The following is a 26,162-nucleotide window of genomic DNA, read 5'->3' on the forward strand; positions in this document are numbered from 1 at the left end:
TGTCTGTCTGTCTTTCTCTCTCTACTCCCATCTTTCTCTCTTTACCCCCTCTCTCTACTCACATCTTTCTCTCTCTACCCACTCTCTCTACTCGCATCTTTCTCTCTCTCTCTTTCTACCCCCATCTTTCTCTCACTCTACCCCTCTCTCTGCTCCCATCTTTCTCTCTTTCTCTCTCCTCTACCCCCTCTCTGTACCCCATCTTTCTCTCTCTCTCTACCCCTCTCTCTGCTCCCATCTTTCTCTCTCTTTCTCTCTCCTCTACCCCTCTCTGCTCCCATCTCTCTCTCTCTCTCTCTCTCTCTCTCTCTCTCTCTCCTGTTCTACCCCCTCTCTCTACTCCCATCTTTCTCTCTCTACCCCCTCTCTCTACTCCCATCTTTCTCTCTACCCCTCTCTCTACTCACATCTTTTTTCTTTCTCTCTCTCGATCTCCCTCTCTCTCTCCTCCAATCTTTCTCTCTCTCTGCCTCTCCCCTCAGATCACTTACCTTTGAGGACGTTAGGGTCCCCCAACTGTTTGCCCTGTAGAAACGCCTCTGTGTTGCTGGCGTGAACCTAGGGAGTATCCTAATCTTGTACATCATTGTGTCAAGAACAGTAAAACATGTGAATGTAACACTGATCCTCATTACATACTTCATTGGTTTTATTACCATCATGTGTATAACATCTGTATTCCTTCACGGACGAAAGATTCCTTGCGAACATTCAAAACAGTTTCATGAGGGCATATATTTCTGTCCGATGTATTCGTTCTCGTAACATTGCAATGGCTTTTAGTATTTAGCATAATATTTTTGTTCATGTCACGGAATTGATAATTGTTTTTTACCAGTGTCTTGTTGATGCCACCGTACACCAGGGATGGTTTGGATTTGACCGTGAAATTGTTACTTCTGTCCAGCTGCAACCTGAAGCCTGCTGACACGTAGGCGTGGGCATTCTGGAAGAGTGAGTGAGTGAGTGAGTTTGGTTGTACGCCGCTTATGGGCTTCACACATTGTACCCATGTCGGGAATCGAACCCGGGTCTTCGGCGTGACGAGCGAACGCTTTAACCACTAGACTACCAGACCGCCCCATTCTGGAAGAGTCGAGTGGACATGTTAGCTCCGTTGTCACCAGTTTTACCAAGAGCTTGTATGTACTGGTGACGTGGAACATTATCAGAGTGAACAATATGTTCTGTACCTGTAGTCTTGGAGTGGCTTGAAGGTTTTTCCGCACACGTTTCGTGATGGGAATGGAACGATAATGTACCATAGTTGCATACCCGTGAAGATCCGAGTTAGAATAGACCCGGTCTTTAGCAACCAATGCTTATAAAAGGGGAATAACGGGTGGTCAGGCTAGCTGACTTGGTTGATGCATGTCGTCGTATCCCAATTGCGCGGATCGATGCTCATGATGTCAATCACTGGATTGTCTGGTTCAGACATTTTTGACAGACCGCCGTCATATAGCTTGAATATTGCTGAATGAGGTTTTAAACAACACAGGAACAAACAAACAAAGCATAGTTGCAACTACTATACCATCATGCTGAAGGTTACTCCAAAGCGACATTGCTTTATGCTATGTACCTGCTGCCTTTGGGAAACCTTGAAGGTCTTGACATACACGTCTCCAGATGGGAATGTTGGAAGTGTCACAGACAGGATGACCTTGCCCTTCATGTCTAGGCTCAAGAAGTCCATAAGACTGTATGCTCTCTCCGTACCATCACTCGATCCTACACCAACGCAATAAAGGAGATGTGCATACCATGTCCACTAAATACATACTTCCCAAGGAGCTGAGAACGTAAAACCATATACACTGAGTACCAAGGTAATTATTTTTAGCAGCATGGGCATATTATTTGAGTTCCACAAAACAATATCAAATTGCATTAATTCTTCATTGTATTTATCAAAATTTCATACAGTATTTATGGTATTTTAATGTATTTATTCACATAACATAAAAATACTCAACATCTCAACATGCGATAAGGAGACGCAGGGCAGGCAGTTCATGTACATGGCGGTTTGTTGGTTGGTTGGTTTGTCAGCAATATTCCAGCTATATGACGGCGGTCTGTAAATAATCGGGTCTGGACCAGACAATCCAGTGATTAATATCATGAACATCGATCCACGCCATTGGGATCGATGACATGCATCAACCAAGTCCGTGAGCCTGACCACCCGATCCCGTTAGTCGCCTTTTACGACAAGCAGAGTTGCCTTTTACGGCAAGCATGGGTTGCTGAAGACCTATTCTACCCCGGATCTTCACGGGTCTCATGTATGTAAATCTTCTCTTGCAGGAGTATTATATTAGTCTTGTCATACGAAGTTTGTCATGTGTACCATCATGAGCATATATCTCACCAATGAACAGAGTTGCCCCGACTGTCTCGAACATGGTGAAGACGTCAGACGGGAACTCAGTGTGCAGGTTCTTCAGCATCAGGTTACCTGCCCAGCTGCCCAACTGAAACAGATAATCTTACGTTTTAGACTCATGCATATCCCTTCACTGAGATCTGCAGGGAGAACCACAGTCCAACCGTCAACATGTAAGATATTCGTCATTTCTTAAGTTATCCACCTGTGTTCGAAGACGTGAGGGCATAGAGGCAGCCCTCATCATTTCTAAGGACGTTCAAGTGACGGTTGATTTTAGGATTTTTGTGACGTCGTGAAATTCATGACAGCGTTTCGAATTGCGTGTTACAATGCAGTGATACTATGTATTTTACTTCCTGCAAGCAGATATACAATAATTCTGTGTGTAGCTTTACAGTGACGCTGATCCATTGACCCGTGAAGATCCGGGGTAGAATAGGTCTTCAGCAACCCATGCCAGTCATAAAAGGCGACTACCGGCATCGGGTGGTCAGGCTCGCTGACTTGGCTGAAGCATGTCATCGTATCCCAATTGTGTGGATCGATGCTCATGATTTCAATTTCTGGATTGTCTGGTCCAGACTCGATTATTTACAGACCGCCGTCATATGGCTGGAATATTGCTGAGTGCGGCGTAAAACATCAAACAAACAAACAACAAACTTATACATGTATATCTATGTATGATTAATTCAGGATCTAGATCAAATGTTATCCTCTTTTTAAATGAACATATTCACGCGAGACTGTGTGCTCGTTTGATGTCGATGTGTTTAAGATTGTTGATAGATGAACTAATGGTAGTCCATAAATGACCTGATCAAAGTGTGTTGAAACCCGAAAGGATATTGACCTTGTCTCGCCCTCGTGCACGCTACATTTACTAGAGAACCAGTTATCTCTTCACTCGTGTATAAGCTATGTTCGCACTTATTCTCATCATGGCATATGAATACAGATTTATCACACCATTATTATACTAGATATGGACTGTTATCAGCACTGTGTACGTGAGACAGACAATGGATGTCGCCGTCTATCGCGAGCTGGCGAACAAACAAATAAACAAACACACCAAAACGCATAGAAACATTCAGAGAAAGTGTTTTTGACGTCATTGATGTGCGATTTCAAATTTTACTCACATTTCTGACTCCGGTGTTAGCAATGACAGCCACGCTGTTGGCAAAGTCACGAAAGTATGACAAGCCAGGGGTAGTGCTGTTCTTCGTGAAGACCTCCATCAAGTTGGTCAGGGTGATGCTAGGACCAAAGGTCACCTTGGAGGAGTCCATCTGGTGTTTACAATACATCATGAAATATCAGAGAGTAGTGAATTCAGAGGGAAACATGATTCGGTGCCTGGGTTGGTTGGCTGGTTTGTTTGTTGTTTAACGCCGCACTCAGCCATATTCCAGCTATATAACGGCGGTCTGTAAATAATCGTGTCTGGACCAGACAATCCAGTGATTAATATCATGAGCATCGATCCACGCAATTGGGATCGATGACATGCATCAACCAAGTAAGCGAGCCTGACCACCCGATCCCGTTAGTCGCCTTTTACGACAAGCATAGTCACCTTTTACGGCAAGCATGGGTTGCTGAAGACCTATTCTACCCCGGAATGCCTGGGACGTTTATTACAAACCGACGACGTAAGCGCTAGGTTATAAATGTAAAATGTCCGTGCATCGTCGATTCAATAACACACGGAAACCTAACCATTACTACTAATAAAGAACAATGAAAATACGAAAACAATTATGTTATTTCCCGTCTCTCTTTCATCGCTACTGGAACAGTGAAGACTAATGTAACTATTGAATGCTATCACGTCATGTTACATGGATGACGCCTCATGCTTCCGTGATAACTGAACCGTTTAGTTGAATACAGAGAAAAGTCGATCTCTTTCTAAAAACCAAACACATTATATAATCAAGTTTTTAGTTATGTCGTCATAAAAACTGTCAGTTTTCAAATTTGGTACATGATCAAGTATGCATGCAGAGAAACATTCTTTCTCAGTCTACCAGGGGGTCCCAGTCGTCAAGGCGCCGCGATTCGCTGTGCAGAGTTGCGTTCCTTGGGCACGCCAGAAACCTATGATTGTGGGTTCGAATCCCGGTTCTCCCCGATTATGTTTCTAGGTTTGTTAGCACAATACCCGTGCTCGTGGGTTTCCCCGAAGTGGTAAAGGTCTGAGACCTGCATCACTTCGGGCTTAAAGCTGACACACCGTGATATAACTGGAATACTGTTAAAAGCGACGTGAAACCCAACTCACTCACTTTAACGCCCTTGCAAACTGGAGTGGCAAAAGAAAGTATACCACGTTTACGTTTATATATAAATGAGAATTGGAAGAACTGTTGCTAAACTCGATTACGTTTATTTTACCATCACTCATTCTTGCAATAGTTCGTAAAAAGTAATCTGTGACTGAGTAATCTCATGTGCAAATAAGTTGGTTCATAGAAGACTGGGGTAAGAATTTAATGTGCACCTATTCGACTCCTACCATGTTAGCAATGTTATAATGTGTGCAGAAAAAAGGAAATGTATGATTTTCAAAGATAAGATATCTAAGATACCCATCAGAATGTTGTGTATATTGTGAACAAAATGTTTTTTTTAATTTTTAAAAGTTTTATTTCGAATTATTTTTTCAAAATATTTTTATCATAATTATTTTTTCAAAACGCTAGTACACTGTTTTCGATATACTCTCGCTGACCAGTTGTAAATAAAATATATGATAATATAAACTGAGAGGTATATTTTCTGTTGCTCTTTAGCTTATCACCTACATAATGACGACCGGTAAAATAATAGATTATATGGTACTATTAAAAGCCTGAGCAATTACGAACGTCGTTTGGACACGACAGACAGGCACCAGGGTCAACCATTCTAAACACCCGATCCTCATTGGCCCACTGTTCCGTCAAGCAAAAGAGACAGGGGGATCTATACAGACAAAAGGAACCACTTACGGTACCATGACATTTCTGTCTGTAATGAGGTTTCAATTAAACCTACTGAAAAGTCATAGAACTCCTGGATGCCACGCAGATCAATGAGGACATCATACATCCATGGACCGATCTCCTTATACACACCTGGAAGAATTACCAATATACATGTTCATCAACGTTACTGATTACATAACTGATCATATGCGTACAATAATCCAGCGTATTATATCTCCATTCCATTATGTCAAATACCCTGTGCCCATACGCCACACTGCAAACACGAAATCGTCGTTTTTTTCCGTATATGGTCATTGGACGGAAAAACGACTAAATATTCATTAAAATTGATTAATTGGTGAGCGTCTAGAAAGTGTGCAGAAAAGGGTCGAGTTTTTCAAGCGTAAAATCGACGGAAAACGATGCTTTTCGCTCCGCCTTGTACACCTGTTAATGCCCAATCAGATGGCGCTGGTCCCCCGACGCACGTGATTCCTAAGGCTTCCTTTCGAAAGCTTTAGGTTTCGTATTTCTGGCATGCCTTGCTCTAGTATCTGTCGCGCGCAGTGCAGCGAGATTTGCTGATAAGCCAGTTTAAGGATATGTTACATGTTAATGGAATTCAGGCACGCGCCAAGAAGTCAAACCAAACAATGTTACCAAGTTTATTGTGGTAACATATACCTCGGCTATGAACAGTTACCCCTATCGATTAATGGGTTGTGTTTCATTTGGTTATAATAATAACTATTTTTTAATGTGAAGTTTACAAGATATAAGGCTAGGACGAGAGGTCGGTCACATGACGTTCTTCACGTGACTGTATTCTTGAAATGGCGTAAACACTGACTACTTCCACATTCCTGGGGAAAACCCTTGGAATTCCCTGGTACGAATTCATACAGAAGCGTGGTTGCATGCCCGTTTAAGGATACCCTCGCTACAACCCATCCCAGAGAAAAAACAAACGAAAAAAACATCCAAACTATCGTAGTGACAATCTACAGCAATCTATGAATTTACCTTAGTATCTATTTGACAAATCTTTACAATCACCTTTCAACGATCGGCCAATTGATCAGTGATGACAAAGTCTTAAAATAGCCACAGGTTAATTAACAACTTCGGAAATATGTCCCGTCACGTTTATCGTGTCGGCCATTTTGACGTATTGTACTTGTTGTAAATGTATTACGACGCTCTGCCATTGTAGTTCTCATCTAATGAGGATATTGTTTGGAATATATTTCTTGTAAACATACTAAAACATGGGGGGGGGGGGGGGGGGCAGGGAACTATTTTATCCCGGGATGGCCTATTAAAGTTAACAGTTAGTCAAGGCACCATGCGTGTATATGATCTGTTATTATATGTGTTTAAATTACGGTTTGGGGCGTTAGTAAAATCAATTGGATAATTGAATATGCTTTCTTTTACATATTACATAACAGCACTGCACAACATTTGAACATTTGCAGTAACACACTACGGTAATCGCATTAAACACCATTTTCAACTGTACATCCAACGGGTGTTCGGGAAAAGGTGAGCGTATCCTGCCACACAAGTGGCACCCATCACAAACACATGCAAGGACAAGTCAATTGTTCACCTGACCAAAGCACGGAAACACACAATGATGCCCGTCCTCACTTTTACCGAGGATGTAAATTATATTGTCCGTCTAAAACATGGACGAGTATAAACAATATGTTCATTCGCGTAATACATGTCATACATTTTGACAAAATGTATTGACTCGGAGCATTATTGTTAATCACAACGTATAGACTCGGCATGCAGTTGAACTCATCACCCATCCATGTATTGATAATCCTTCTTGAAGATCTATGAAATCAGAAGCTGCAACACTTTATCTTTTAATTGGTATGTCAGACTTCTATTTCATAACTCAGTTTTATTTGCACGGATCACTATGGAAGGGACATTGTCGCATTGTCGCATTGACGCCCTTACAAAAACAAGCAAAACGTGTCAAAATTAACAAAAGCGCGACAATTGGCTATTTGTCGCATTGTCGCGTGTTTGCATTGTCGCTCTTTGAATAATCCTTTTCTTTATTTTACAAAAGGGCGACGATGCCGTAACGCGACATTTTCAAGGTCAAAATATGTCTCGTTGTCGCATTGTCGCATCATCACAAATGTGTATAAAAGGCGTAAAGTTTAGTTAATGCTACAGTTAGGAAGCGATAACCAAGTTACATCTGTCTTAGAAGTTCAACCTGATACATGTAAGTCTTGAAATGAAAACACAAGTCCGTCCGCGAGTCCCTAACGTTTTATTGTGAGCTCTTCTCTAAAAGTGCTTAGTCTTCGATTCCCAGTTCCAAACACGTAGTACCTCATCAACAATCCACATACCTCTAGTGCAGTGGTCTTCCGGATGATCTTACTCTTGACCGCTTAGACAACTGACGAATGCACCGCCTGACCTGTGACCTCGTTGCAACCCTCATGAGGTGTTTGCCGAAGGGAGAGGGGTAGGAAATGTGTGCTCCAGCCCAGCGCAGAGCTCGCGACTCACTGTATACTGAATGTTGTATACAGTATATTGCAGTTGATATACTGTATACTGCATGTGATACTTATTAGCGGAAATGTTACAACTTTCAAGATTCAAGATTCGATTTGCGTTTATTTCATATACAACAGACCGCCGTCATATATCACTGGAATACTGCTGAGAGCGGCGTTAAAACAATTTGTTTTCATAATGGAGCGCTGCAGTCATTTAAAATAGAACCGTAAACATATGTAGTACCAACTCACTCACTCTGTTTCGAATAATCAGCAGAAAATATATTATTAACCAGGTCTTTGGGAAGAGATATCAGATTTTTATAAGCAGTCACATAGGGATGATAAAGGACCCCTCGCTGACTAGGTTCTTGTTTACTTAAGAGCAGAGTTGGCCATGTTAGATGATATAACCAAAATCGAGGAGCTCCGGCGGGGGTCAAGCTGGTCTTGTTAGTGCATGGTATGAGCTGAGGCGTTGTCCCAAGAGAATAATGTAAAAGATGAGACCAACTCAAATCTATAACGATTGGGAAAGTCTAGATTTCCACAGCCCTAGCCTGAAATTAAGAATTGTTCTAGGCTCCATTTTATTTGTATTATGTTCATTTTGTAGACATGGATGGACCAACCAGGAGAGAAAGTGATGGAATATAAATATCACATGTTACCACTGATCCAGTTAAATTCATCACACAATAATATATTGGTATTTGACATTACGGCATTTGATTATTAGGGCATGATCACGTACATGTTCACTGTAGTAATTGTGCACACCAGTCAACTTGATTATAATTTTTATTATAGTGTAGCGCGGCATCAACGATTACTTTATGATATCCTCACTTGTCATCGATGTATTGACATCGAACAATGGACGACAATTCGAAATTCTTATAAATAGCTTCAATAGGGACAGCGCCGGTGTCAGTACAATTTTCCTAGTTAAAAATATGTCTCTACAAAATATAATCTGAAGCAGACAAGAACAATATTTTTTTATTAATGCTTACTTTCATGGATAGAATTGAGGCAATCTAGGCTTGCAAAATCGTTCTAGACTTGAGCCGGGTTCCTTTTAAATTTAGACGAACGGGCGTCAGTATAGCATGAAGAACTGGGACATCCTGAATCAGTGTGATCGGATATGTTGTTGAGTTTCGGTTTGGGGCTGTTTGATGAATAGAACAAGGGCTCATGAACAAGGGCACAATGTAGAGATTAAATCATTACCACCTCTCTTTATATCAGATATGTTATTGTGATTTGAAATCTCTTTTGGATAATTGCGAGTTATGTACAGTATACTCTGTATTCTTTCGTCATGGTAGCATATATATTTTCTATGTTGCTTTTTTAATTATCCAAAAATAATGATAACTACAAAGTAAAACTCTCTCTGGAGATATACAATAATACTACTGAAGGGCATATCTGAAAAATGGGACTTATCGACAAATATTTCTTTCTTAAATACTACCCGTTACAGGCATTCTGATCTTTATATTATACTTTGTACAGTTTAAAAGTCAAATAATGGCAAATTGTGTATCTTTCTACATTTCGAATTAATTATAATTTCTGCAATAAAACCTTAGCATCAGATAGTGATATAAACGAATATGATCTATACTGTGATAAATGAATTATCAATTTCGTATTATGAATTAGATAAACAGAAATATGATAGTAAAACAAATTATTTTAATCTGTTTGTGTGAGTAGGTAACGAGAGATCTAGGCAAATCATTAACGTAGCCATTTGTGAAAAATGAAATATTAAAAGTTTAGGGGGTTGAACATGTACACTGAATGACAGGGAAGAAAGCAACGCAATAATTAAATTATGAATCAAATTATGTTATAAATATAACAGAATATATAGAAATATAATTTTAATTTCTCATTGTTGATGTTTAATAAGAGATTTTGTTTGTTGTTTAACGCCGCACTCAGCAATATACCAGCTATATGACGGTGGTTCGTAAATAATCCAGTCTGGACCAGACAATCCAGTTATCATCACCAAGAGCACCGATCTACGCAATTGGGATACGATGACATGCATCAACCAAGTCGGCGAGCCTAACCACCCGATCATGTTAGTCGCCTTCGAACAAGCATGGGTTGTTGAAGGCCTATTCTAACCCTGATTTTCACGGGTAATGTTTTTAATAATAAGGTACAATGAAATTCTGTATATGTCCATAATAAGTGTGTATAAGTAAATGGATAATATATCGATACACGCCAATTAAACGGCTGCATATGGTTCTTTGATTAACTCTTTTACAAGTCTATATTTCAAGACATGTATTTGATATTCATAATAACTCCACAATGGCGACAAAACGGTACCAGCATCACATATCTATATAATTACTTTTAAGTTAAATCATGTATCTAAAAAGTAAATTAGAAGGATTAAAAATATACACTTCCGACATTTTCGGGTTGTTTTTCGTTTGGATAGAGGAGTAGTGACAGTAGTGACTGGTATCTGATGGGTGCAAACAGGTGTCGAGTGGCTGTCTCAGATGGCTCTAATTTCGTAGCTCTAAAGATCACGACGGCGATACAGACCGTGATGCAGTTTGTCTCACAGTCCCTGAACCATATTATTTTCCCTTCCGCCCAGGCCTTACTGCAATGCTATAGCCCCAAATGAAACAAGCCTAGATGTTCAACGGGTTCAGTTTGAAATTTCCATCTCACTTTGGCTCCATAAATTTAAATATAGTTTCTCGTTTTAACCAAAATAATGTATTTTCAGGGATTAAGCGTTTGTCTAACCGTGAAGTACAACTATCCAAAAGATCCCATGCATGTCTATATATCTTCAGACAGACTCTCCATGTTCATATCTATATGTATCAAAAGACAAATGAATTAAATATTACAGCACTGGTGAATAGGTTATATGCGCATGTAAGCGTCGATCTACAATATCCTTTGCGCAAAATACATATATCTGATGAATTAACGTAGTAATACTACGCAAATATATGCCCAGATGTATACATAAGTTTCATCTCGTGATCTTTATTCGTGCTTTTAGCTCTTTTTCTACATTGGATTATGAGGTGTTACATCACACCAGAAAGCCAGGTCCAAATTCAAGTCATAATTTCATGGTCCGTCTTGTATGTTGGAAACCAATATCGCAACATGGCTGAATATTGCTAAACGTGGTATTTACCCAATTACTCACATAATTATTCCATTTTCTTCGTGCACGTTCTACAAACATCTACGATCATTATCTATAAGGAGGTATATCTATATTCATGTATTAAGCAAGTCCCACATTCTTCCTTAAAAGATAAATGCTAAGCATTTCCTCTGTAGGTATTTATATATGTAAAAATCGTTTTTATGACTACAGTGAATTTTGCAAGGCTACTCTCATAAATGTCGGAGGCCAGGGTTCTTCTATACTCGCATTAATGTGCTGACTTATTATTGCGTTAATTTCATGATTTACAGTATTCATGAAGAACATTTCACGTGGGACCAACAGAGGGAAATATGACTATCGACTATTTTTTTATATTTAGCTAGCTCAAACGATCTATTGGTTTGATTTATTGTTATGGTATACACAAAATAAGTAGGATCCGTTTTTTCCCGTGTTTGTTGTTCTTTGTGTAACGCCACACGTAGCAATATTCCAGTTATATGACGGTTGTCTGTAAATAATCGAGTCTGGACCAGACAGTCCAGTGATTGATATCACGACCACCGATCCACGTAATTGAGATACGATGACATGCATCAACCAAGTCAGCGAGCCTGACCACCCGATCCCTTTAGTCGCCTCTTACGACAAGCATAGTCGCCCATAACGGCAAGCATGGGTTGCTGTAAATCTATTCGGAACCGGATCTTCAAAGGTCAAGTGGGATTCAACTGATATGTTAAGATGAAATAAAACTGAATTATATGTGCTGTTTACATATCAAAGTTTGCCAAATTGTTACAAAATGTTTGGCCACAGCAAGGCTACGTATTCACAACTTATTGTGGTAGGCACAGTATAACTCATGAGTCTGGACTGAGGGAGGGCCGTATTCCTCCTTGTGGGTCACCTGCTTGGCAATATGGGACGGGAAAACTGCAGGGGGTGGGGCAGTTAAGTTGATGGTACAGACAGATAACAGAGATCATTTTACAAATGTCAAACCTCATTCCACAGCGAAAGCTGAAACTTGGTGAGATTTACAGAACAAAGGCAGTTATTTCTAGTTTCTTACTGACTCTCGAGGATACATTTAATAAAAATTCGTGTGTGCGACACTAACTTTGGGTCACAATCTTTCTGTCTTCTTTCATTTGTCATCTGAAATACCATCCCTTCGTGCACTTGTGCTTCCTGCTCAAGTTACCAAACACATCCTGTTTACGTACACCTGCAAGATATATATTACGCCGAGGAGAATTAACGATTATACGTTGATACGTCTAACTGCTGGCCTGGTACGCAATGTCATATTTCTTATCGCCAGGGATCACAGGTGTGATACCAGTCTCCCTCAAGGAGACGTCTGATTAAACTCTTTGCTTCGTCAATGCTTCGTCTAGCCCAAACCGGTAACTGGTACCACTAGCAACGATACAATGGCGTACAAAGACTTACAATGAGTCAAGCATTCGTCACTCGATTTTCATTTTGATTGATTGTTTGATTGATAGATTGATACATGGTGAGTGAGTGAGTGCGTGAGTGAGTGAGTGAGTGAGTGCCTGTTTCACTGGTATGTCCGGATCTGGGTACGGGTCACCGGCTTAGCGTCACCGATCTAGATATATCTATGCAGGAATAGGTCATCCATGCGGATAGCGTAATCTCGATTAATGTATTCAGGAACCTTTCGTGAACAACATTTATTGAAAATGCTACCGAAGAATCAAACAACTTTAAGATTTGGCTTCTGTGGTGGAATCATTCTAATATTTCACATAACCGTTAACGTACTTCTTGAATGTTGTCACGCCATTCATTCAGACAGATCTCGAAGATATGTTAATATCTATGCGAGGACAGCGGATTAGATATCGCGAGGCCGGTTCACAATCCGTAAAAGCCTGTGATATGCCATGAATAGCCCATTGCATCTCCTGTACAAAGACTTTCTTTTGTACGTGTTGTCACAGAGCCACAAACTTAGGTCAATGGATCAGATAAAAGCAGGACTGCTGGAATCGGTTGAGGTGAACCATGACATAAACTCCTACTTGACAACCGCTTTAAGAAAGTGCCGCCATTTATGTTCACAGCCCTGTGGATGAATGAACGACCTAGCGAAGCCAGTAGCGCCACCTAGTGAGATATAATGGAAGAAGAACAACCGAGAGGTTTGACATACTCCGGTGCCATCTGCAGAACCTTGTGAGCAATGGCACAGTGATTTATGAGAGTTTAAGTCAGTCGGATTTTACGCCGCCTTAGCAATATTACAGCAATATCACGTCGGGGGATTCCCACATTGTGCCTATGATATGCAGAGAATCGAACCTGGACTTTCGGCACGAGGAGCGAACGCTTTTACCACTAGGCAACGTAAGCGGCCTTGATCATATGATCAACCTAATGTGTTTTCATTTTTCAGATGTTAAAGTTTGCAATCACAGATAATATTTATCACCACTGTAAAATGCAAGGATATCAGCATATCATCACCATCACCATCATCATCATCATCATCATCATCATCATCATCATCATCATCGCCGTCACCATCATTATCATCACCACCACCATCAGCATCAGCATCGCCACCGGTATCGTTATCACAGGTATATACGATCCCCCACACAGAGATTAACGAAGGGCATCTATTTGATCAGGGGTTAGTTAAATATCTATAACACCTGTGTGTCAGTACATCCAGTTTCTGTCAGTGCAGAATAATACCAAGTCGGTCAGTTGTGAACACGGTTCTTCAGCATCGGACATCAGCTGTCCTTGACACGCACATTTCAGCGCATTTGAATGGATTTAACATCAAGCAAGGTCATCTTGAGCGGGACGGTTTTCATAGGCAATAGACGGATTAGCATATGAACTATGATTCTCTTTAGGTAGAAAAAGATCCACAATGTTCGGCCTGGTAGACGTGTGTAATCAAACCGCACAGCATTGGTCTTTGATTGACTGTGGCGTCAAAACAAACTCATTCATGTACTTGAACTGAATGTTCATCTTAATTGTTATGGATAGTCACGGAGCCGTGATCCAGAGAACAGGGTGTCATTAGATAAAATGAAGTAATAATAGGATTACCAGAAAAACGGGGTATAACACCCAAGCCAATAACCTCCCCTCAGGAACACCAGAGTAAGTCAGTACAAGATTGAAAACTGCCCCATAAGTATGTATGACAGGCTAGTCGGGTATTGCTACTTGCATATGTGAAAACAAAGTTATTAAAATTAATAGCAAAACTGATGAAAGTCACCAATAAACGTGTATAAGTGTTATATCGTCACTGCAAAAATAATGAGTGTTGTCTTTAGTATTAACATTCAAATACGTGATATCTGTATTAACGATATTGTCTACGTTCCACCGGTGAGTAAGCGTTAGCCTTACTATCTCGTAGTATAAATGTTGCAAGAAATTGTATTTCTGATGACATCACGATACAGTTTTTTACGATGCATCACGTCTGCACCAGCGCTTGATAACAGCCTTGTGTTTGGGTGTTTCAGTAGTTTAAACTGCTGTTCTTGATGTTGTTGAATCAACTTTGATACTATGAACAATATAAGGTTATATGAGAGTATGACTTTAGAATGGTAACTTTCGTTAATGTATATCTGATATAGATAAATATATATATATATGAGTAGTACGTCCAGATTAGTGTATAGGCAACATTTAAAAGTAGATAAAAGAACACAATCGTCCGGAATACAATGTATAATTCTAGTGCACTTCCATGTGACTATATAGCATACAATAAGCTTTCGGGTCCAATTTGGGTCGGTTTGGGTGGCAGCTTAGATATCCATAGAGTAGGTTCATCTCGGAATCTCCAATATAACTGGGGCTCCTCTTCATTTTAAATGGAGTTACGTTAATGTATATCTGATATATATATATATATATATATATATATATATATATATATATATATATATATATATATATATATATATATATAATAGGATGACATAAATAGAACAATGAGTAGTACGTCCAGATTAGTGTATAGGCAACATTTAAAAGTAGATAAAAGAACACAATCGTCCGGAATACAATGTATAATTCTAGTGCACTTCCATGTGACTATATAGCATACAATAAGCTTTCGGGTCCAATTTGGGTCGGTTTGGGTGGCAGCTTAGATATCCATAGAGTAGGTTCATCTCGGAATCTCCAATATAACTGGGGCTCCTCTTCATTTTAAATGGAGTTACTTGTTTCTTTCAAAACTATACAGTTTTAGAGACTAAGCATTAGCCTGAATAGATATCACCAGTTTGGAATTTGAAACTAATCTGTTTACAGTAACAGAACACTGTCATGTACAAATGAGAAAGTGGAATCCCGTCAGTTAGGCGGACGAACCTTAAAACTATTAATAAACATTAAAATAAGCAATATCGGGAAAATGTATATGCATATACTATCTGGCAATAAACACCAAGATCACCTTCTAAAAAAATAAGTTTTAAAAGCCGGTTGATATTCTTTTGCGTATTTGACGATTATATAACTTTCGAAAGTATAAATCCTTTTCCTATACTCAGACTTTCTTGAGCCTTGCGCTTTCCTAATTATTTTGACTAAAATTATTACCGTTATCATTGTATTTGTTAATGGGAAATACGTGCCGATCAAGTACGTGCCATAAATTAAAGCGACATTGTACGATTCCGAACTCATCCTGAGACTGTGTTTATGAATCACTGTCAAATAGTGGTGACATATAGTGGAAACAATGCGCGAAATCGCGCATGCACAGAACGGAAAATTTGGACAAGGCATTAAGCAACCCGCATGCGCAGAACGATTGATTTCAGTACTTCCGCTAAGCGCTTCGAGGAAAGCGTCAAACTTGGGCCTGTAATCTGACACGCGAGAACTGACCAATGAAATCTGAGAAGTAGGAATACCGGTAGACGCTGTTGCTTTATTGACAATGCCAATCAAGAAAGGGAGGAGCTTGATGATATCGTTCTCTCCCAGTAAATTCCGATGTCAAATAACGACGTTATTTGGACGGAAAAACGATGGTTTGAAAGCGTCCAAATAACGTCGTTTTTCCGTCCAATGACCATATACGGGAAAAAACGACGTTTTCGTGTTTGCAGTGCCAGTTTCCTTTCAGAAGTGACATCAACATCTTCATTCTTCTTATCATGAACGGAGCACAGAATTTCTCTTGCTTGTGAGTGTAGTGTTATTGTAGGGCTATTTTGAACTTCCTGCAATTCGAATCGAGCTCAAAACGAAGCTAAAGGTAGCGTTTGGGCCCAGGTTATTTATCATCATAGAATACACCATCTTCCCGAGGCAAGTGAGTTAACTGACTATAAAAGTCTAGTTTCTACCCTTGCCGAACTAGGTTGGAGTTACGTTTTGGCTGGACTAACGAGTCAATAGTCCAATCACAATCTCGCAACGAAATCGAAATCCGGTTCGTAAACTGTCGTGCAGATGTTGGTCGATTGCAGGATTTGCAAAGCATGTGCACCGCCAACTCGTTGTCAACAGATATTTTCCAAATGTTTTCATGTTTTTAATCAAGGTGCTCATGTGATTTGATGCACGTCGCGATGTAAGATCCGTTTTATATTATCACAATATAGATCTTGATTATCGATCAGATCGTCTTGACTGGGCGCCGTCATTTTGTTTGAAACAAATGTAAATGATACGAGAGCTGGAATCTGATTGGTCCATAGGAGAGGCATAGAAGGGACATAACTCGTAATAGCCACTGGTGGCGCTACGATCGAGCTCAGAAATCTCAGCCCAGTTCGGCAAGGGTGGAAACTGGACTGTTAAAGTCAGTTAACGCTCTTGCCTCGGGAAGATGAGGATACACCAAGTAACCCAGGACGGATTGCTCGATGAATCGCTGGATTATTGTATGTGTCACAACTGTGTGATATTGCGAAACTGTATCAGATCATTCTGCAGAGGGTTACTTAAACGCTTTGATTAAACCTGACAGTGTTCTATTGGAGGCCCTGGGTAAATAATACGAATACATTTACGGTATTGTTAAAACTAAAATACCAACCACAGAGCCTTACATACAACCAACATGTGTTTGCATACACACTGAATCATTGCAGGTTTGAAAACTGTTAACTTAGAAACACAATATTTGTACCGTATCCTGAATTTCCGAACACGAGTCTGTAGTTGTCCCCCTTGTGTTGGCCGAGGAGGGCGTACAGCTGCTGTCTGGTGGTGGGTTTGTACCACTGTGACCCCTGCAGCACTATGTGGAGGGGGACGTGCTCCGGGTCAGTCTGTCTCTCAGATGAACAGCGTCCAGTGCAGGTCTTCCCGGTTTTGCTGCATATCTTCTTGTCAAGTTCCTGAAAAACGTCATGTTGTTCAATGAAAAAATGTAACGAAGTCTGTAACACAGGTACATCACCTGTTGACGATCTGAAACGGAGGACAATACATCCTTGGGAACGACACTTGTACATTATCAGTATGGTAGAGTACACGACAAGACTTATTTTACCTCAATGTCAATGGTGCCTCCAGGCAGATTTGGCGCGGCATCAGAGGCGAAAGACTTCATGGCGTCCAAGATCGGTCTGTAGCCTGCATGTAGATGTACAATGCTCATATACCCATAATTAACATGCTGATATTTGGCACTGCATTTTATTGTTAAACAATTATCAACTGTTTCTGTTGAGATTCGGTAGAAGCTCATTGCATTGTATTTGGACAATGATTAGTTGTCAGGAATGTAGCACTATTTGATGTAAGCAGTGGTGATGAACATACTATATATGAATGTTAGTGTGATGCGAAGCGTTAGAGATTATTCTGGAAGGTTTATGGGCTATATAAGAGAACGAAGACGTGACTATATCATATGTCACACAGACCGCCGTCATATAGCTGGAATATTGCTGAGTGCGGCGTTAAACAAGCCAACCAACCAACCAACCATCTATTCCACCAAACGATCCACAGGACCTCAATCCCGAGTGTGGCGTTAAACAACAAACACATCCTGCCATGGGACGGCTACACGCTAACAAAGCAGACATTCAAGTGATGAACCAGAAATCCTGCCACACATAGCACATTTACTGATTTTGTTGAAACTAAAAACGAAATAAGGGTAAGAATGTATGGATGAACAACTTCTTTATTACAAATAAGAGCGACGTTTCGGTGTATGTTGTAACACCGTTATCAAGCAAGTGATATACATGGTGTGGTTGGCAAAAACATTGCCTCCTACTTGTATATAGACTTACTGACCACACTCTGTATATCACTTGCTTGATAACGGTGTTAGAATCTACACCAAAATGTCACTCGACTCGATTATTTAAAGACCGCCGTCATATAGCTGGAATATTGCTGAGTGCGGCGTTAAACAACAAACAAACAAACAAATCATAAACGCTACTGAGCTTATGATAAAACTCTGCTATGAAGACTCTGCTAAAACCAGCGTCCACAGTTCCGACTATATCATAAGCCTATCTGACTATATCGGAAAGGGAACACATATCCAAAACACTTATGAAGGTCATTGTGAAGAGATCAACATAGACATGTACGTCACTGTGTTCATACCGGTTGACCGCCAGCTCGCGATAGACGGCGACATCCATTGTCTGTGTCACGTACACAGTGCTGATAACAGTCCATATCTAGTATAATAATGGTGTGATAAATCTGTTCTCATATGCCATGAGGAGAATAAGTGCGAACATAGCTTATACACGAGTGAAGAGATAACTGGTTCTCTAGTAAATGCAGCGTGCACGAGGGCGAGACAAGGTCAATATCCTTTCGGGTTTCAACACACCTTGATCAGGTCATTTATGGACTACCATTAGGTCATCTATCAACAATCGTAAACACATCGACATCAAACGAGCACACAGCCTCGCGTGAATATGTTCATTTAAAAAGAGGATAACATTTGATCTAGATCCTGAATTAATCATACATAGATATACATGTATAAGTTTGTTGTTTGTTTGTTTGTTGTTTAACGCGGCACTCAGCAATACTCCAGCTATATGACGGCGGTCTGTAACATAATCGAGTCTGGACCAGACAATCCAGTGATTGACATCATGAGCATCGATCCACGTAATTGGGATTGATTGATGACACGTACCAAGTCAGCGAGCCTGACCACCCGTTAGTGAAATAGACCAAGAAGATGAAACTAATATATTGTAATTAGAGTGTTGCCTACTAGTTAAAGTGTACACTGCATAATTGGTAAACATTCCTTGAATCACAATAACATATTAATGAGTATTGGAACCTTAAGTTTGTAAAGAATTAATATAAACATTATTAGACTCTAACGTACCTGTACATCGGCAGATGGACGTGTCATAGGCATTTTCTACTTGCTGCATGGTGGGGTTGGGTGTTCTCTTCAGTAAGCTGAAACAGAAACATCGCAAGTTGTGGAACAGTAGCCTCTATAATGGCAAGCAGTCAATATTTGTTTAGACACAACACAATTATGATCCAGTTCTTATACTCTTCTGATCTCATCAGATACATAATAGAATAATATATAAATCATGTATGTTCTGCTCATATTGTTACTCAAGTTAAGCACAGACAGGACCTGTTCTTTCTATAATTAACTATGTTCGGCCGCGACTTTTATATGTGTATTTAAATTCTTATCTATAGATACTCATGTTAGGTTAGGGGGCACGGGTGGCCCAGTCGTCTAAGGCGCCGCGATCGCTGTGCAGAGTTGCGTCCCTTGGACACGCTGAAACCCGTAATTGTGGGTTCGAATCCCGGTTCGCCCCGATTATGTTTCTAGATTTGTCAGCACCATACCCGTGCTCGTGGGTTTCACCGAAGTGGTAAACGTCTAAGACCTGCATCACTTCGGGCTTTTCTCTCACATTAAGCTGACACGCCGTGATATAACTGCAATACTGTTGAAAGTGGCGTTAAACCCAACTCACTCACTCATGTTAGGTTATACGTTTTTATTGAATCCGATGCCCTGAAGACGTTTCAAGAAATACATTTACATATGTATTGCTATATATTGACCTTTGTCATATGACTTCAGACATCTGTAGACAGATTGGAGGTCATTTTTCGCATATATCATGAAAAGCTTACCTAACTACATTCATTAACTTCCATAGATAATACCAATCTTGAATATCTTACCCATACATATTCATGACCTGGGCGGGGCTACAGAAGCCACACTGGGAGCCATTGTACTGTGCCAGACGGTCTTGTATCGGATGTAGACCATCCCTGGGGTTACCCAGACCCTCGATGGTCGTCACTTGCATGCCGTCACACGTGTAGAGTGGAACCAGACACTGAAATGTCGGATCCATTCATACTCGTAACACGCTGACTTGAAATTAATTATTAGAAAGAGTCTTCACAAATCAATTATGGTATACAAGTACTGAGGGACATACAACTGTTTCAAATCGAACCTAGTTTATAAGCAATCGAGAAATGTTATCAGATATGTGCATTCCTACCGAGTTGACTATCGGAAATTAGATGTCTTCAGCACCCCATGCTTGCCGTAAAAGGCGACTATGCTTGTCGTAAAAGGCGACTAACGGGATCGGGTGGTTAGGCTCGCTGACTTGGTTGATACATGTCATCGATCCCAATTGCATGGATCGATGCTCATGCTATCAATCACTGGATTGTCTGGTCCAGACTCGATTATTTACAGACCGGCGTCATATAGCTGGAATATTGCTGAGTGCGGCGTCAACCCAACAAACCAAACCAAACCAAAAGATATTTTACAATATGTTTTATGGTTACAAGGCCAGGTGAATGGTTGTTGATCATCGCCTACAGACATATTAAAGTAAATGTTGGGAATGCCTTCATGCATATCAACATACTATTTTCATGTGTCTTTGTTTAAATACAGCACAGTCTCGTATTATCTACCAACATACACAGTATTATGTTCCAACAACGATGACGTATTGTGTGACGTACCGAGTTGACTGTGTAGGTCTGCACGGCCTTTGTGATGGGATCATACAGTGTGGTAGTGACGAGACACACGCCACACCCTCCCTCCATACACATCGCTTTGGTGCCATAGGACACACCCTGGGACCTCATGAACTCATTCAGGGACAGAGCTGCGGCATACTGGTTGCCAACTGAAATGAGAATTAATGAAATGTATAAAGTGCCCTTACACATCTAACTAATGACGTTTGGGGGCACACGAACTGGCGAACAGTGGGCGTATCCATGCAACCCGCCACGGCAAAAGTGAAAATGCAAATATAATATTGCTACGTGATTAATCGCAAAGAACAATGAAGAACGAAGTGTGGTTAATTTCACTACAAAACATTGTTCTATCATGACGTCATTTCTGGAGATTCGAACATGGGCTCTCAACCTGATGACGTCGTAAATTGGACGACGATATTTTCAGAGGGCAGTGTCTAGTGAGATGTTCCCCATAGGTGTAATGCAATGGCCGAACGATCGCACCCAAAATCGGAAGAGATATGACAATCGGTATTAGGAGAAAAGGTGCAGATAATCCACTAAAAATATGTGAAAATACCAAACACACACACACACACACACACACACACACACACACACACACACCATCACCACCATCACCACCACCACCACCACAACCACCTGTACATAAAGATGAGATTCATCATTTTTTAAATAATTGCAAATGTAATCACGGCTTGGACATTTCATGGAAGGATGTACACAATGTTGAAATCTCATATGAGAAGTAAACTCGTTGTCGTTGTTGATCGTACAATAAAACACTGCAGGGAGAATAAACCACAGGCAACTGCGCCCTTCATGGTTTATTCTCCCAACAGTGTATTATTGTACTAAAAACAACTCCCACTCGTTTTTTTTCTTAAATAAGAGACACTATGATCAAACGAGCCAGTCATAGGTTGACCATGCAACTCTACGGCTCTCACAGTGAGGATTGGGGAAAGGTATCACTGGGGGAACATACTCAGCAGACAGAGACAATGTCAGCTTGTGTGCACCCTTCAGCGGCACAGGGGCAAAGATAGTAAGTCACTGCATGGCGATTGTTGAAGCCCTACGTGGCATAGATGGAGCGGAGTGTCCGTCATAGAGGGTGCCAACATTAGTGCAACCTGATGGGTATGTGTGACAGACAGTGTATGTACTGGTTCAAACTCTCGAGATCAACAGGAACCTTACAAAACAGTGTTGGGCATTTTGAGTATTGGTAAAACTCGTCATGGTACACACAGGGTACAAGAATATCAGTCACAGGCAATGTGAGATATAGTGGTGCATTTAGGATGAAGGGCATCAAGTCAGGGAATTGAGGGACATGCATAGTGAACGTGGCCATCATTGTGATGAAAACCACCACCAGCGCAGAGGGAAGGGAAAATTGTGAACATGACAGACATTGTGAACATGACACATTGTGAACATGACAGACATTGTGAACAGGACAGATCTTGTGAACATGACATACATTGTGAACATGACAGACATTGTGAACATGACATACATGGTGAACATGACAGAAATTGTGAACATGACAGAAATTGTGAACATGGCAGACATTGTGAACATGGCAGACATTGTGAACATGACAGATATTGTGAACATGACATACATTGTGAACATGACAGAAATTATGAACATGGCATACATTGTGAACATGAGGTGGTGAGGTGAGGTGAAATGGGATTATTGCACTTATATAGCGACTTGCATGAACGCGTATGTGTGTGTTTGTGTGACTGCTTGTCCTAGTCCGGACTGATGCCGATTTATAGTGCTAGCTCACTGAGATACCATGCCGCAGTTTAACATGAATACCCCACTCAGAACCAGTATACTGACTCCGAGCCGACCAGTCCTTGTTTTAGCCCCTTAATGCCGAGCGCCAGAGAAGGTAACAAAAACAACGTCTTTTGGTATGAGGCGGCCGGGGATCGAACTCCGGACCTTCAGCTCTCCGGGCGGACTCTCTACCACAACATGACAGAAATTGTGAACATGACATACATTATGAGCATGACAGACATTGTGAGCATGGCAGAAATTGTGAACATGACAGATTTTGTGAACGTGACAGTCTTTGTGAACTTGACAGATATCGGTAACATGACATTGTGAACGCCGATGAAGGTCGCAAGCGCAGAGGGAAATGGAAAATCAGTTGGTTCTATCTGTCGAGGCACAACGAACGAGTAAATTAGTTCAAGTCATATGTAAAGCACTGCTTTTGTATCACATCAGCACTCCAAACAGTGAGCACATTGTTCTCACCAAATGATCATTGGTACGGGAATCCTCCCGAAGGGGTGAGTGTGAGTGAGTTGGGTTTTACGCCGCTTTTAACAGTATTCCAGTTATATCGCGGCGTGTCAGCTTAATGTGGGAGGAAAGCCCGAAGTGATGCAGGCCTCAGACGTTTACCACTTCGATGAAACCCACGAGCACGGGTATGGTGCTGACAAACCTAGAAACATAATCGGGGCGAACCGGGATTCGAACCCCTCCCGAAGGAAGCTGCAGCTGATATGTATGCTTACTCACTCGCGTTAGACGTGAAAATATTTGCCAGAGAACAGTTTTGTATTATAATGGTTGGCTGGTTGGTTTGTTGTTTAACGCCGCACTCAGCAATGTTCCAGCTATATGACGTCGGTCTGTAAATAATCGAGTCTGGACCAGTCAATCCAGTGATTGATATCATAAGCATCGATCCATGCAATTGGGATCGATGACATGCATCAACCAGGTCAGCGAGCCTGACCACCCGATCCCGTTAGTCGACTTTTACGACAAGCATAGTCGCCTTTTACGGCAAGCATGGGTTGCTGAAGACCTATTCTACCCCGGAATCTTCACGAGTCGTACTATAATGGGAATCGTACTCTTTACTGTTGTATTAGTTATACAATAAATCATTTGTACACTGCTTCTTTGATATCAGCCATGTTGCTCAATCGTACCTGTAAAGGAAGTCCCATTGATGGTGAAGGTGACCGAGGACTTGAGAGGACCTGTGGCCTTGAACTTGAAGAAGTGGCCACAGTTTTCACAGGTGGAAGCATAGACGCCATCCTTCAGTGCTCCGTTGGTGGGGACGTGGCTGCGGAGGAACAAATGTATCAATTTTTTAAACGAAACACAGTTTGAACAAAACCGACCATGAATTGCTTAACACGCAATTAAACAACTTAGGAAGAATCGGGAAAAAATGTTCTTTCAAAGGCGTCTGATAATCTCAGAAGCAACTCGTTTTAACAGCTCCATCTTCTTATTATTTCCACCACACACAATGTGTAATTTCGTGCATATTGAACTACCGAAATAACTGGACCGTCCACCAACCCATCCATCCTTCATCCATTTGTTCACCCAGCCTCACATACATCAAAAATGTGAATATTTGGATATGTGTTTAGCTTTCCCCCTATGCCGAAATATCGGGTTAATCTATTCATTCGTTACATATATAAATGTGATTATTTAAACAGATGGTTGGCTCTCTTTTCGCATAAGTTTAGTCGTGTCTGAGGAGAGGTGAAATGAGGGTTTTTAGGGACGTGAATGAACGTGCGTGTGTGTGTTTGGCTGCTTGTACTAGTCCGGACAAATGCCAATTTATTATTGATAGCCAACTGAGATACAACGTCCCGGTTTAACATGAATACCCCTTTCAGACACAATATCCTGACTCCGAGCCGACCAGTCCTTGTTTCAGGCTCTTAATGCCGAGCGTCAGGCAGGGTAACAACAAGTACCATCTTTTAATGTATTTTGGTTTGACGCGGCCGGGATTCGAACCAACGACCTTCCGCTTTCTGGACGGACGCTCTACCACTAGACCACGGAGTTTGCCAGACTCGATGATATGGTATAACTGCGTGTTATCCTACCCCGACGGCGTAAAATATGTTCATAATATCAATAACTGTCTTGTCTGGTTCGATTATTTACAGGCCGCCACGTCATTGCTGGAATATGTCTTAGTGTAGATTTAAAAAGAAACAAACCAAAGTAAATCGTGCAAAATTCATAAGTCGGCAAAAAAGACAGCAAAGTGGTCTTGCCCCTCTTAGTCTGCTCAAGATAATTGGAAAAAAACAGCCGTCTGGGAGAGAGAGAGAGAGAGAGAGAGAGAGAGAGAGAGAGAGTAGAGAAAGGGGGTAGAGTGAGAGAAAGATGTGATTAGAGAGAGGGGGTAGAGAGAGAGAAAGATGTGAAAGGGGGTGGAGAGAGAGAAAGATGCGAGTACAGAGAGAGAGAGAGAGGACACACGTCAGTGTTAATAACTGAAATAATAATAAACGTGTGAAAACGTTGTTTTAAGCAAAACGCCAGGTTTTATAACCATTACAAAGTATCTGTCCCAATGTGTATGTAGATTGTATTGAATGACACAGAACAGATCCTACCTTGTTCTGCACACAGGGCACTGAACGAAGTCTCCTAGTGACTTGGTCGGCATGCTGACGTTGGATGAGGTCACTGACGCCCCTATCTGGGGTTAACTACTTCTTAGCATCACACGACTTTCATGTGATAGTCTCACTATCTTTCTCTTATCACAGCCTTGTAGATAAAATGACAAAATTGTGTATAGTCATGCCGATGATGATAACATAACGTAGGCGTTAGTATTCATCTCAAAATAGTGATTACAGATCAAATAACTTTGGTATCGCTTGGTTTGTTTGTTTGCTTTGCTTTGCTTGTTGTCTATTGCCGCACTCAGAAAAATTCCAGCTATATGACAGGGCGCTGTAAATAATCGAGTCTTGACAGGTGAGGTGAGGTGAAATGGGGTTTAACGTCGCGTCCAAGATTATTGCACTCATATAGCCACCTGCATGTACGTGTGTGTGTTTGTGTGGCTGCTTGTACTTGTCCGGACTGATGCCGATTTATAGCGCTAGCTCACTGAGATACCATGCCGCAGTTTAACATGAATACCCCACTCAGACACAGTATACTGACTCCGAGCCGACCAGTCCTTGTTTTAGCCC

General features: G+C 41.0%; 1 protein-coding gene across 1 annotated transcript in view; it reads right to left on the bottom strand.

Moving 5' to 3' along the window:
* The window catches only part of LOC139466752 (uncharacterized), a 51,461-nt gene extending 25,830 nt beyond the window's left edge, over positions 1-25,631 (bottom strand). Inside the window, exons 1-13 of the mRNA XM_071248416.1 lie at positions 25,572-25,631; positions 24,123-24,262; positions 21,112-21,281; positions 20,299-20,459; positions 19,463-19,539; positions 17,630-17,712; positions 17,264-17,474; positions 5,441-5,520; positions 3,541-3,690; positions 2,378-2,480; positions 1,586-1,734; positions 836-946; positions 492-558 (exon numbers count right to left, since the gene is read on the bottom strand). Of these exons, the coding sequence (XP_071104517.1) occupies positions 492-558; positions 836-946; positions 1,586-1,734; positions 2,378-2,480; positions 3,541-3,690; positions 5,441-5,520; positions 17,264-17,474; positions 17,630-17,712; positions 19,463-19,539; positions 20,299-20,459; positions 21,112-21,281; positions 24,123-24,262; positions 25,572-25,624 (1,555 nt within the window). The 5' untranslated portion in view covers positions 25,625-25,631. The remainder of the gene's footprint in view (positions 1-491; positions 559-835; positions 947-1,585; positions 1,735-2,377; positions 2,481-3,540; positions 3,691-5,440; positions 5,521-17,263; positions 17,475-17,629; positions 17,713-19,462; positions 19,540-20,298; positions 20,460-21,111; positions 21,282-24,122; positions 24,263-25,571) is intronic.
* Positions 25,632-26,162: the final 531 nt, after the last annotated feature.

The sequence above is a fragment of the Haliotis cracherodii genome, unplaced genomic scaffold (assembly GCF_022045235.1).
Source record: "Haliotis cracherodii isolate W230 unplaced genomic scaffold, xgHalCrac1.p SCAF_19, whole genome shotgun sequence".
Lineage (NCBI taxonomy): Eukaryota > Metazoa > Mollusca > Gastropoda > Lepetellida > Haliotidae > Haliotis > Haliotis cracherodii.